This window comes from Mesoplodon mirus (genome assembly GCF_964341445.2).
Source record: "Mesoplodon mirus genome assembly, chromosome: 5".
NCBI lineage: Eukaryota > Metazoa > Chordata > Mammalia > Artiodactyla > Ziphiidae > Mesoplodon > Mesoplodon mirus.
In genome coordinates this window covers 132,026,810-132,040,372 of record NC_138980.1, presented here as the reverse complement: position 1 = coordinate 132,040,372, position 13,563 = coordinate 132,026,810, and the positions used below count along the sequence as shown (strand labels likewise).

At 36.3% G+C, this 13,563-nt stretch overlaps 1 protein-coding gene across 4 annotated transcripts in view; it reads right to left on the bottom strand.

Annotated features, from left to right (window-relative positions):
- The window catches only part of SGTB (small glutamine rich tetratricopeptide repeat co-chaperone beta), a 49,991-nt gene that overhangs the window by 26,605 nt on the left and 9,823 nt on the right, over positions 1-13,563 (bottom strand). For all 4 annotated transcript variants that reach the window (XM_082623526.1, XM_082623527.1, XM_082623528.1 and 1 more), the window contains exons 3-5: positions 12,748-12,851; positions 9,048-9,117; positions 5,132-5,231 (exon numbers count right to left, since the gene is read on the bottom strand). In XM_082623526.1, the coding sequence (XP_082479652.1) occupies positions 5,132-5,231; positions 9,048-9,117; positions 12,748-12,851 (274 nt within the window). The remainder of the gene's footprint in view (positions 1-5,131; positions 5,232-9,047; positions 9,118-12,747; positions 12,852-13,563) is intronic.

The following is a 13,563-nucleotide window of genomic DNA, read 5'->3' as shown; positions in this document are numbered from 1 at the left end:
ATATTTATAACCACTAGAGTCTAAAAAAAATTCCTAAAGCTTTATTTAATATTTGCAATACATATACAAATAAAGTTTTCTAATGATTTAATATTAAATTGCTTTCTCTATTACTGAAATCCTCAGGGAAGAAGATACTATTTAAATGCAAAAAAGAAGCATAATTATTTCAATTTAACAATAATTAAATGAAAAGCAAGTACAGGTACTGCCAAGAATCTCTTCTAATACTGTACTAGTGGACATGCGACTATTAACAAACACTAATCTCATTAAAAATAAATGATTTATCTAGGCTCAGATTCATCACATTCATAGTTAAAAGTATATGGCTTACGGAGCTCTATAAATAACCAATTTTCTGATAACATTTATACCTGGTCATAACATTCTGTGCAGTATTAAATGTATTTATTTCAAGATTTCATACGCTAAGTGAAAACATGTCTAGTCATCTGATTACAGAGAATAAAATTCAAACATAAAAGCAGAGCTTGGGAAATTAATTCTCCACAAATTATTTGGATTTTCTATTTTTCTGAGCTGGATTATTAGAACAGATTAACAGTGATTTGTGTGTGTGTGTGTGTTAAGAGAGAAAATGTAGGTTTTCAGTATGGCCAACTAAATTCCTTATGGATCCAATGCTTCCAAAAATAACAACTCTAAATTCTGGACAAAATGCAAAAAACAAAAACAACAACTAAAGGCAGCCTGGGTGCCTATGAATAGGAAAATGTCTAAACAAATGGTGATGCATTCAAACAACCAATACTGAGCAGCTTAAAAAAAAGAACCATGCAATACCAGGATTGAATGTCAAAACCATTATGTCAAGTAAAAAAGGTCTCACACACAAGGGTATACATAGTATGATTCCTTTTATGTGAAATTCTAACAGAGACAAATCTAATCTATGGTGGAAAAACAAAACAAAACAAAACAGTGGTTTTCTCTGGCGAGTGTTTTAGGCAACTGACTCTGAAGGGGCAGGGAAAACTTCCCGGGCTGGTGGTAATCTTCACTATCTTGATAGGGGTGGTGACTTATATAGGTGTATGCATTTGTCAAAATTTAGTGAACATACAGTTAAGATCTGTGCTTTTTATTGCATGTAAATTTTACCTCAAAAGAAAAGAATGTAAAATATTGAACTGTAGTCAATGACATGCATACTAAAATATTTAGGGGTAAGTGTACTGATGGCTGCAATTTACCTTGAAATGCATCAAAAATAAGACAGGCGGGGCTTCCCTGGTGGCGCAGTGGTTGAGAGTCTGCCTGCTAATGCAGGGGACACGGGTTCGAGCCCTGGTCTGGGAGGATCCCACATGCCACGGAGCAACTAGGCCCGTGAGCCACAACTACTGAGCCTGCGCGTCTGAAGCCTGTGCTCCGCAACAAGAGAGGCCGTGATAGTGAGAGGCCCGCGCACCGCGATGAAGAGTGGCCCCCGCTTGCCACAACTAGAGAAAGCCCTTACACAGAAACGAAGACCCAACACAGCAAAAATTAATTAATTAATTAATAAACTCCTACCCCCAACATCTTAAAAAAAAAAAAAAAGAAAGAAAGAAAAAAAAAATTCTTAAAAAAAAAAAATAAGACAGGCACAGACAGATGAATAAATACTGATATAGCAAATATAGTAAAATATTAATGGCAAAATCTTGGTGTGGATATATGCATATTCACTGTAAACCTCTTTGATTTTTCTAAATCTTCACTAAAAAAATGTTAGAGATCAAAAAAAAAAAAGAAGGAAAATAACATTAGATTAATTCAGAACAAGTCCTATGAGGCTAACATCATTTCCTTTCTATTTTATCAGTATTACCACCAGACTGGTAACTCAGAGAAAAATGTATTTGGACCCCGATAAATTTGGATCTCTCTTCATAATCTGATTGAGGCAAAAACCCCAGATTGCATAAATAATAATGATAATAGCTACAGCTGTGTACAATACTCTTTACTAGACACTTTCCTAGCACTTTATATATATTAACTATTTGATCTCTACAGCAATGCGATGAGATAAATACTATTATCCACATTTTACCAATGGGGAAACTAAGATGTTAGGATAATTTGCTCAAGGTCACATACATGTAAGTGGAAGAGCCAGAAATTAGAATCCAAAGAGTGTGGGTCAGAACCCCTGCTCTTAACCACTTCCCCATGACTGCTCCCCTAGTTGACTCTGTAACTGATACAATGTCATATCGGGTGCTCTTGTCAAGTTTGTGGCTGACATGAAGCTAGGAGCAAAAGCAAATATAGTATTTTACAATTTATCCCAAACAATTAAGGGACATATAAATAAAAGACTAACAAGATAAAATCCCATAGGGATAAAATATAAGATCCTGCATTTGAGTCCAAACAACCAACTTTACCTCCTGTGACAACACCGGTGCACAGCAGGTGTTGGGCAAGAACCTGTCAAATGAAGGTACGATTGAGTGGCAGGGGAGAGAGAGTGTGTGAAAAAGGACAGGCTTTAATAAAACCAAAGCAAAATATAAATTTAATAGATAATGCTACAAAACACAAATATATAACTATGTTATCTAGAAGTAGGTTGAATGAGCACTCTACAAGTCTGTTCTAGTCAGACCAATGCCAGATATGCTGTGCTAACTTCTGGGAACTACAGAGTAAAGACACAGGTAACCTGGAACAAGTTTAGAGCAAAAGTGTAAGATTTAAAACTGACCTATGTGAGGTACAATGGAAAAAGCTGTGAACATTTAATGTGGAGAAAAGAGTTAAATGAACACAGTAGCAAACTTCAAAATGTAAGGTACTGTCATGAAAAAGAAGAACCACACTTATTCTGTAATTGTCCATAAGAATAAAAATAAAGTCAATTGAGAGAAGCTACAGGAGCTACAGGGAAACAAAATCAGTGTCAAGGAAGACTTTTCTAACAGATATAACCACAAAAGAAAAGGTGGGAGAGAAGGGACTATCTCATAAGGGTATGCATACCCTAAATATGATAAAAATAACTCAATGAAAGATTGGACCAAATTAACCTGAAGATCTCTTTCAAATCTAAGAACCTACTATATAATAAAAGGTAATTTTTATAAATCTGTCATAAAAAGCTTCAGATTGATTAAAATAGTCATATCAGTGACCAAAATAGACTTGGCATAACAAAATTTAAACGTAAAGGAAAAAATAAAAAATAAAAGTTATTTGCCAAGTCTGTAAATGCAGAGAGCTTTCAGCCTAAAAACACTGTAATAAAATGCAAAAGAAAAGATAAACAAATTCGTCTACATAAATATTTAAAACTTTTACACATGAAAAACATTAAAAGGCAAACAATAAGCTATGCAATTAGGACAAAGGGATTTTATCTTTAATATAGAGCTATGGTGTCCAGTACAGCAGCCACAAGCCACATATGGCTATTTAAGTTTAATTAATTTAAATTGACCTTAAATTAATTAACCATTAAAATTTTAGTTTCTCCATTGCACTAGCCACATTTCAAGTTCTTAACAGCCACTGTGGTTAGTGGCTACTGTACTGGACAATGCAGATACAGAACATTTCCATCACTGCAGAAAGCTCTATTGGAATTTTAATATTTAAAAAATTTAGTGCAAGGGGCTTCCCTGGTGGCGCAGTGGTTGGGAGTCCGCCTGCCGATGCAGGGGACGCGGGTTCGTGCCCTGGTCCAGGAGGATCCCACATGCCGCGGAGCGGTTGGGCCCATGAGCCATGGCCGCTGAGCCTGTGCGTCCGGAGCCTGTGCTCCGCAACGGGAGAGGCCACAACAGTGAGAGGCCCGCGTACCGCAAAAATAAAAAAATTTAGTGCAGGGAATTCATTACATAGCTGATGGAAGAGCTGAGATGCCAAACAGGGGGTTGTGCATCAATGCAGAGATTAGCAACAGCAGGAAGCCGTTACCGTCCCTAAGACAGAACAGAGTGCAGAGCCCAAGACCCAATGTCACCTGGAAAAAGCTGGGACCATAGGGGGTGTCTTGGGTGGGAGCTGGAGACAAGGAGGAGAAGCAGCCCCTGCTGGATAAACACCCTGATGTAAAAAGAGGGGAAGAAATACCCAACTTCTGCCTTCCTTCTGCCCTCCAATCTCCTGCCAGTACCTCCCACAGCTGAACACAGACAAAACCCAGGTGTCAAAGGAGCCTGGGAAATACAGCCTGCAGGGGTCAGAGCCTCTGTTAAAAAGAAAAGGGAAAGGAAGAAATGTCTGAGGTCAAACAGGATGAGGCCTGGCACAGGTACAAATAATTTAGAGAGGAAAAAAAACACACAAATGGCCAACATTTGAAAAATGTCCAACCTCACCAGTAATTAAATGTAATTACAAATCACTATTAAAATAATAATATTAAATTAATAATAATAAATAATAATTCAAGTTCTTAGTGCTGCTAAGGGTGTGGTAAAAACAGATACACTCACATATCCTAGGGGAAGAAAAGAATTTTCAAAATATTTTCAAAGAAGCCGGAACAATTTTGAAATTAGCATCAACAAACTTTTAAATGTTTATACTGTTAGACCAACTGAGTGCATTTCCAAGGATAGATACAAAGTCTAGAAAATCTTAAGTCCAGAAAACAATTTTAGAAACAAAGACGTTCATTGCAGCTTTATAATATTGAAAAAAAAAAAGGGACACCTTCAATGTCCACCAGTAGGACAAAGCAAAGTAAGGCAAAGTAAGGTACATCTATCAATTTATTAAAAAATAATACTGCTTGTTTGCCAGCCACAATGAAAGGTGCTAGATATATAAAAAAGATGAAGAGGTAATAATAGACTAATTTGTATTCATTTAAATAATGTTTATGAAGGATTTAAATAAAATAAGGATGTGTTGTGATATGCCTAGTGAATAAAGATTAATCTGAAATTGATTACTCTTACATCAAACAGCATATGCCAAAAGGTTATTAGTAATAGTGGTTGCCTCTAAGTGGTAAATTTATGAGCTTATTTTTTCCTTCTTTTATATGTTTCCAAACTTTCAAAATTTTCTCAATAAAAAAACAAATTTTACAGAGCTATAAAAAACGCCTTCAGAGCTATTAATGCAAATGTTTAACAACTGTAAACCTGCCATAACAGTGCCAGTTTACCTGTTACAATAATAAACTGCATTATTTGGATCCAGTTCTATCGCCTGTGTGTAACAATCCACTGCAGCAGCATAATTTTCTTCTTTCATGTGGTTATTGCCTAAAATAACCAATAGGTACAGTAAGTACAATATACAGGGAAAAAAAAGTCTGGAAGATAAACTTTAATCATAGAAACTACAGTAATATGAAGGTCAGCAACATGATTTTTCATTCATACTGGAAATAAATTTTATATTGTACTATAGAGTTGATACCCCTTAGCTTCCAGTGTGTTTGAATGATTTTTTAACAATGAAGAGTATTTAAAAAATTAATCTTTGACCATGCCACTCTCAAAGATTAACTTTTTAAAGACTCTATACACTACCAAACATAAAATAGATAGCTAGTGGGAAGCAGCCGTATAGCACAGGGAGATCAGCTCCGTGCTTTGTGAACACCTGGAGGGGTGGGATAGGAAGGGTGGGAGGGAGGGAGACGCAAGAGGGAAGAGATATGGGAACAGATGTATATGTATAACTGATTCACTTTGTTATAAAGCAGAAACTAACACACCATTGTAAAGCAATTGTACTCCAATAAAGATGAAAAAAATTAATCTTTGAATATCTTATAAAACCAGACTTCAATAAGTGAGTAAGTGTAACAATTATGATTACCTCTTGGCAAAACCTAATCTCTTCTCACCTTCCTTGTCTTCATCTCTCTCTTTCCTTTTAGAGCTGCCCCACCCCATTCCAGGTGGACCACCCTCCAAAACTATCTCAGTCTGGACCTGGTCCTCCATTCCTTCCCTGTCAAAACATGCACCTGCTGATGAGCAAGCCCTCAGAACATGCGGTGAGGGTAAGCTAGTAAAACTACTCATGTCAATGTCATTGGCAGATATTTTTATGTGCTATCCCTTCCAGAGATAGATTCTCTTTTAAAGAAGATTATTGGAGATTAGTTTCTAGAAAGACAGAATTTCAGATACCACAGCTAGCCCACAGCATACTGATCTTCAGGAAAGGTTTCTGCAGATATATCTGGCAATAATTTAGCTACGTTAACGACTGGTCAGCAAAATAAGGGATTCCTTGTGGCTATCTTCTGTAATCCATTAAACAGAAAAAACGTATCATAATCACTAATAAGAACCAATGCTCAAAATTGAAATTTTTAAAACACTGGGATTACGAAGTGTTTACATCTCAAAAGCCTCTATTATTCCTTCCAGCTTTCTCTGAACAAGAAGCTCTCCTATGAGCCTTGTTTTCTTAACAGATCATTAGCTACTTAATGGGAGGAGAGTGTGAATTTGCAGATAACAGTAAGATTAAAGGAAAGACATGTAGATAAGAGTACCTAAATGTACAAACGTTACTTCAAATTAAGAAGCAGAAATGAATATAAAGAGTGATTGCTAAATGAATATAAAAAATGATTTCTACATAATTTCTCTTTGGGATGATAAAATGTTCTAAAATTGTGGTGATGACTACACAGCTCTGTGTACATACTAGAAACCAATGAATTCATACATGTTACAGTAAATCGCATGGTATGTCAATTATAGCTCAATAAAGCTGTTTTTTTAAAGCTAAAAAAATTAATTTACATCTCCACCCCCAAAAAGAAATGAAGCTAAAAGGTTACATAGCTTTTATGATTGAGCAAGAAATTAACTACATTAGCCTCAGTACTTAAATAGATTTGCTTCTTCCATGTAAAAGATTATGTGGGTTATGTGGATTTTCTTGTTGCCAATGGGTCTTTTTGTCTTAGGATGGCATTTCTTGGGTAGTAGTAAAACCTAGTGTATGTCTTTTCCCATAAACCACACTAAGTGTACAGATACTAAATATATATAGCGATATTAATGATAAAAAGCTTCAAGTCAGAAAATATTCAATATACAAAAACTCAGGACACAGGTATTTGTGAAGATAAATATAACTAGGCACTGCACAGCACTCTATATTTATACACAGAACTCTCCTGTCTCCTTTAATCCTCAAGACAACCCTTTGAGATATGCCTTTACTTCCGTGACATGGCAGGGAATTACAGCAATGAACCCTTCTTGGTTTTGTCTGATCTTATTGCAGCTCTTCAGAAGCAAAGCACACAAAAATATTTGAAAGCAACCTTCCAGGAGGGTACTAGCTGGCCAGAAGCCCTGATTAACACAGGTAAGTATAACATGCAGCCTGTAATAACCCTATGCTTGACAGTCTACCGTGGCCATTTGTTTTCACACGAATAGCAAAATCTGTATGACAATTGCTTTAACTTTATGTGTAACATGTCATAGATGTGACATGTCTTAGTGAAAACAAAGAATAAGAGCTTTTGGTTAAAGCCGAAAACAGTAAGTAATGAAGTCTACCCATGCTGCCAGAGTAAATGAGCCTCACTCTGCATCTCCTTCCAACCCTCAACTTACTAACATTCATTATATCAAAACAAACTCTACATGGAATGCAGTCTCCCAATGTTCTGCCATGCAGAGGGAGTAAATATGAGGGACAAAAATAAAATTCCAATTTGTCATTTAGTACTAGAGCTAAAACAAGAGAGCTTCAAAAGCAAAATGTTAGTGGAGCATATATTACATCACTGAGGATTTCACACACTACAAAAGTCTAAGTAGAAGGAAAAAGAAACATCAGATTAAATTGTTTCAATTAGAATAATATATGAAAAATGCATTTGTATCTGGATAGTTCAAATGCAAATTCTTTGGGGAATACTATAATTCAAATGACAATGAGGATCTGGTTACTTTATTTTACATGTAATTTACAAAAGTCCTAATTCTAAAAATTTAAGTCACTGTAGTGATAAGATTTATTAGAGGAAATAAAAAATTGAAAACTGAAATCAGTCTATTTGTAGGAAACACAGCACTTTCTAATGTAATCCAAAGAAGATAATCACACAATAGTGAAAATAAATATAGACAAAGATATTAAGACAGCGTTACTTAGGATTACAAAATTATCTGTCTAGGTAAGTAAATCATGGTCTAACAGTACCATGGAACACTATGCAGCCATTAAAAGCAGTGATATAGTGTAATTTATAGACCTAATAGAAAGGACCATGCCCGAGGAACAGGAAAAGCATACTCTTTTCCATATCTACCTTTTTAGACACCAACCAATTTTTTTAAGAAAAAATTCAACTGCCTCTTCAGAGTATCAACTAAAGAAAAGGCTAGAAAATGGTTCTGAACCATTTGTGTACAGCTTCAGAACACTGCACATTCCCTAATAACTCTCTGCCTATAGGACAGGGTCTTTGTTGGCTCTCATTCACTAAAGATCAGGACTCTGCCCTACAGCTCCTTAGTACAAATCTTGTAGGCCTGACCTGGCTTGCCTCTATAGCTTAACAAAACTGACATGATATAAAAACTGAACACAGATCCTCAATGGTGACTCATTTATTAAAATCAAGTATGCTTCAACAGTCACTATTAGAAAATTTAATAACATAGTAATCGTGTGCTAGTTAATAAATCCTTAAGTGCCATATACATATATTAAATTTCAAAGAACTCAAAAATGCTAAATATACAAAAGTTAAAAATAATACTGAAAATCATTTTCATGTCTTCGATTAAGCATAAAGAATTTGGGATCCTAGAGTACACACAGCAAATACAGTTGCAAATAATCAACCCTTAAGTGACTTGTTTTGCAAGTTTTACTCACAACAGATCCGCTTCTCTTGAAGCAAGCCATACCTATATTGTTCACAAGCCATTCTGTATTTCCAGGCTCATTTCTGTTTCACAAATGCCACAAGGACTTACGACAACCCCGTCTTGGCAGTACAAACCAGAATCTTATTGGGTGACAGAGTCACTTTCCCTAGAGTTTCAGAAAGCTTTACTAAATAAGTAATTTTTCTATGAAATATTCACCTTCATCTTTTAATTGGTCAGCTTTTCCCACATCTTCAGGCACTGAGTTTGAGAGAGGCAGAATGTCATTCTGAAATTAAATAAAATACAATGTACTTCCATTTAGCTACATAAAGAGTCATCCCAGAGAACTATAAATTAAAGTAATAATTATTTAGTATATCATCTGTAAATCTATGTCATGACGTCTAACATCTAAATAACACTGTCAGCAAGAAATAGGGAAAAAGTCCCCCAATATACTTTTATTAGAAAAACAAATATGTGGAATTTTTTCTAGAAAAAAACAGGCAGCTGTGAATCAATTTTTTTTACTTGCTTTCGCTGTATCTAGAAATCCTACTTCATAAACAAAAACAGAATCAGTATACAAAGAATAGTAATAGAATTATGCTCAAAGGATTGTTTAGTGAAATTTTTGAAACATAATGTTAATATCCTAAGAGAAAGTCAAATCCACAGGTACCAAAAAAAGCATTTATAATATGATCTTATTGTTTAAATACATGCACATACATTCACATGCACACAGGCTGAAAATCAAAGACTGGAAAGGTATACACAAAAGGTTAGCAGTAGGAATATTTGGAAGTAGGATTTTCAGTCTCTTCTTTATATCCTTCCATATTGTCCAAACATTTTAAAACAATGGTTATAGATTTATTTCCTCATTAAGATAATAAGCAGTATAAGATTCCTGTTTTTAGCACCTACTATCATCCTCAAACCTCTTTTTCAATAAGGTGCAAAGTGCTTATGAAAACTAAATGAAAATTTAGAAATGTCTTGAGTGGCACTGGGAACACAGTGTATTTTTCCATTTTTGGAAGATTCTTTTTAAATTGTGTTGTTTTTAAACTTGACTCCGAAGTTCATAAATGTTTATAATTTTCAAAAAAGTATAATTTGTAGTCAATATACCTATGTACCATATTTTTTTTTTTTTGCGGTACGCAGGCCTCTCACCGCTGTGGCCTCTCCCATTGGCTCCGGACGCGCAGGCTCAGAGGCCATGGCTCACGGGCCCAGCCGCTCCGCGGTATGTGGGATCTTCCCAGACCAGGGCACGAACCCGTGTCCCCTGCATCGGCAGGTGGACTCTCAACCACTGCGCCACCAGGGCAGCCCCTATGTACCATATTTAAAACATACTCACCATTACCTTTGTCTTGACTAAAATGCCAATGAACTTGATAGCTCTAACATTGGAAATACACTGTGCTAATTACACACAAGTATTCACAAGTACAAAATCACTATAAAGTAAATGAGTTGTTCTTATTTTTAAAATATCTTTATCAGTCAGTTTTTCTAAACACAAAGTATTAGTATAAAAAAGTACAGAATCAAAATGGGAGCCTTAATAAGTAGAGATCAATACTAAAAACGGACTGTGTAGCCACTCAGGATATAAGTGTAGTTCAAAGACTCATTACTGCCCTACAGTACTTTGCTTTTAGGGTTCCTTCTACTTCAAATCTTCTAACAAGCCTAGGCAGTTTATATGTGAAAAAAGTGAATTTTGGGGGGTCAGAAAAATGGCATATTGAAAAATGGATTATAATCCATTCTGTCTTCTAAATCCTTTTGGATTATTTTAATGAAATTGCCATAATTTTACAACTTTGAAAATTAATTCTCATGTTCATTCAATACATTTGAGCAGCCCATGATGTGAGGACAAGTGTTATCCACTTTATATAAAAGGAATGAATCTTTTAGTATATAAACTTAATTGGGGGAAAAGCAGTATCCTAAAAATAAATTGTCCAACGTAACCAAGTACAATTGGAGAGGCAGTAGTTTCTTTAATTATAAGAGTCTTGATGCTGCTTCAAACAAGTTTTGGACTTTCCCTGCGATACTCTGCTAACAGACACGGACATAATGAAGCCACAGCTGTTAAATAGGAGTGTTAAAGGATTGATGCCACAAATAACACCATGTAGATATACTATGGAGCCAGGTTTTTTTTATTGTTTTTGTTTTTGTTTTTTTTGCGGTAGGCAGGCCTCTCACTGTTGTGGCCTCTCCCGTTGAGGAGCACAGGTTCAGCAGCCATGGCTCACAGGACCAGCCGCTCCGCGGCATGTGGGATCTTCCTGGACCAGGGCATGAACCTGTGTCCCCTGCATCGGCAGGCGGACTCTCAACCACTGCGCCACCAGGGAAGCCCTGGAGCCAGTTTTAAGAAACTATATTTTTAAAATAGTAAGCAACAAATTTTTACAATTAAGTACAATCAGAGAGAAATAGAAGAAGAAAAAAAAAGAGCTCTATTCAATCAATCTGAGCTTCCTGGGAGGAAAAAAAAAGTACTGATCTCTTCAGTACTAGTCAATGATAACAGGAGCTAAAGAGTGAGCAAATCCAAGTGCCATCTCACGCACAAGCCTCTCGGGCATCTCAGAGTAAAGAAGGTGGACTTCTGCCATAGCCATGTCCAGCCTCTGAAATAGGGCTCCCTAAGGATGCCACAAGCTCAGACAATGAAAGAACCACAGAAACCAAAGAGAAGAAAAGGACCACAGAGACATTCCACTATCTCTTTGCATCTTGTCAGATAATTAGAATTCATCTGTTTGATGAATTAATGTATAACTGTATTATCCTTTTTCCAAGTATAAAAAGAGGGAGCAGTTTACTGCCAAATTACCATTTTAATTTTTTTTTTTTTTTTTGCGGTACGCGGGCCTCTCACTGTTGTGGCCTCTCCCGTTGCGGAGCACAGGCTCCGGACGCACAGGCTCAGTGGCCATGGCTCACAGGCCCAGCCGCTCCGCGGCATGTGGGATCCTCCCGGACCGGGGCATGAACCTGTGTCCCCTGCATTGGCAGGCGGACTCTCAACCACTGCGCCACCAGGGAAGCCCCAAATTACCATTTTCATTGCAACTCTAAGAACCTCTTCCCAACAAATTCTAGAAACAGTCTGTGCAGTATTCTCAGCCATGTCCCTGCCAAGTTGAAGTATACCCTGCATGTTTCAGCTCCTCTCCTGAGTTCCTCATTCTGTACTGAAGCTTGAATACAGAGTTAGAATAATAAAAGAGGTTCACATGGCACCAAAATGTAATGAAAAACCACATGGCCGGCCCCCCTGGGGCCCTAAACTCACTAGCCTTAAGATTTTTCAATCTTATAGTCCATATTTCCTGAAAAGGCCAGCAACCAGAGACCATGTAAACAGTCCTAGGGAGCAGAGATCAGAACACTTGGATTTCAGTCTTGGTTTTGCACACTGACCCTGAACCTTTCCCTGTTTAAAGAGCCCCATCAATGGCCAAATTTGATAAAATCTGCTTCAAAATGATGATGCAATTCCTGATGATTCCTTTTCTATATGGTTTCTCCCTAAACATTAAGACTTTTAACTTGTATTTCATGTTTTGGGGAAATATCAATTCAGATGTCAGAAATCTAAAAACGCCCGGATACTGTAAAGGACTTAAAAAGTCAACCATGATATATCATTAAATATAAAAGAAGGTGAGAGGATGAGAAGAGTTACTAATATGAAAATCTAAAGCACATTAAAAGTTATATTTTAGGTCCCAAATCATCCATGTGGACCAACTATCTTATACCCAGGAAGAAGTTAGTTACTTAAAGCCTGGCCCCTCAAATATTAACAATCCAACCTAATACTGCAGTCATACTTAGAAAATGAGATACTAATGAGAAAACAAAGACAGCTTACCTTACAGAAGGAATTTGTGAACATTTCTGTCAAAGGCTGTGAAACTGCTAGATGTGTATCTTCTGCGCTGATTTTAAAAACTGTCTCCAAGCACTGAATTGCAACTTGAAATAAATTTTAATAGTAAAAAAAAATTAGCAACCTAAAAAAAGAAACAACCTTTTTTTCTGGTAGAAATCTGCACTCTGCAATCTGTGGTAATTCAGCATTTTGATCACAGAACATATGGAAAACTAAATGGTTCATCTGCATAAAGGTTTCTGTTTATAGACCAGCTATTGAGGGAAGACAACTTAGTTTCTTATTCCTCACTTAAAGAAAAATGTTACCTAGAATATAATTTCTCAGTATATGTATTACATCATATTCTTCTTAAAGCAGGTCATTAACAACATATTCCCCATTACCAGTACCTTGAATAAAACTTTAAAAATTATCTTTTTTAATGTGAGAAACAGAACTCTCAACCTGATTAAAAATAGTAAGAGAAACAGTCTTTGGCACATAGGAAACACTAAATATTAATCCTGGTGTACTTACTTATGTTAAAATAGTTTGGCTTTTAAAAATTCATTCAGGCATGCAAATTTACCAAGCACCTACTATGTGAAAGGTGCTGTTATAAGGTGGTAGAGATACAACAGTTAACCTAACACAAAAATCACGATCCCCGTGATGAAGCTCACCCTTAATAGAAGGAGGCAGACAAACACAGTAAGTAAAGTACATGGCATGTTAAATGTTGACAGGTGCCTCATCTACATTGATGTATGACAAGATAACCAGTATGGCTAGGGTACAGACTGGGTGGAAAGA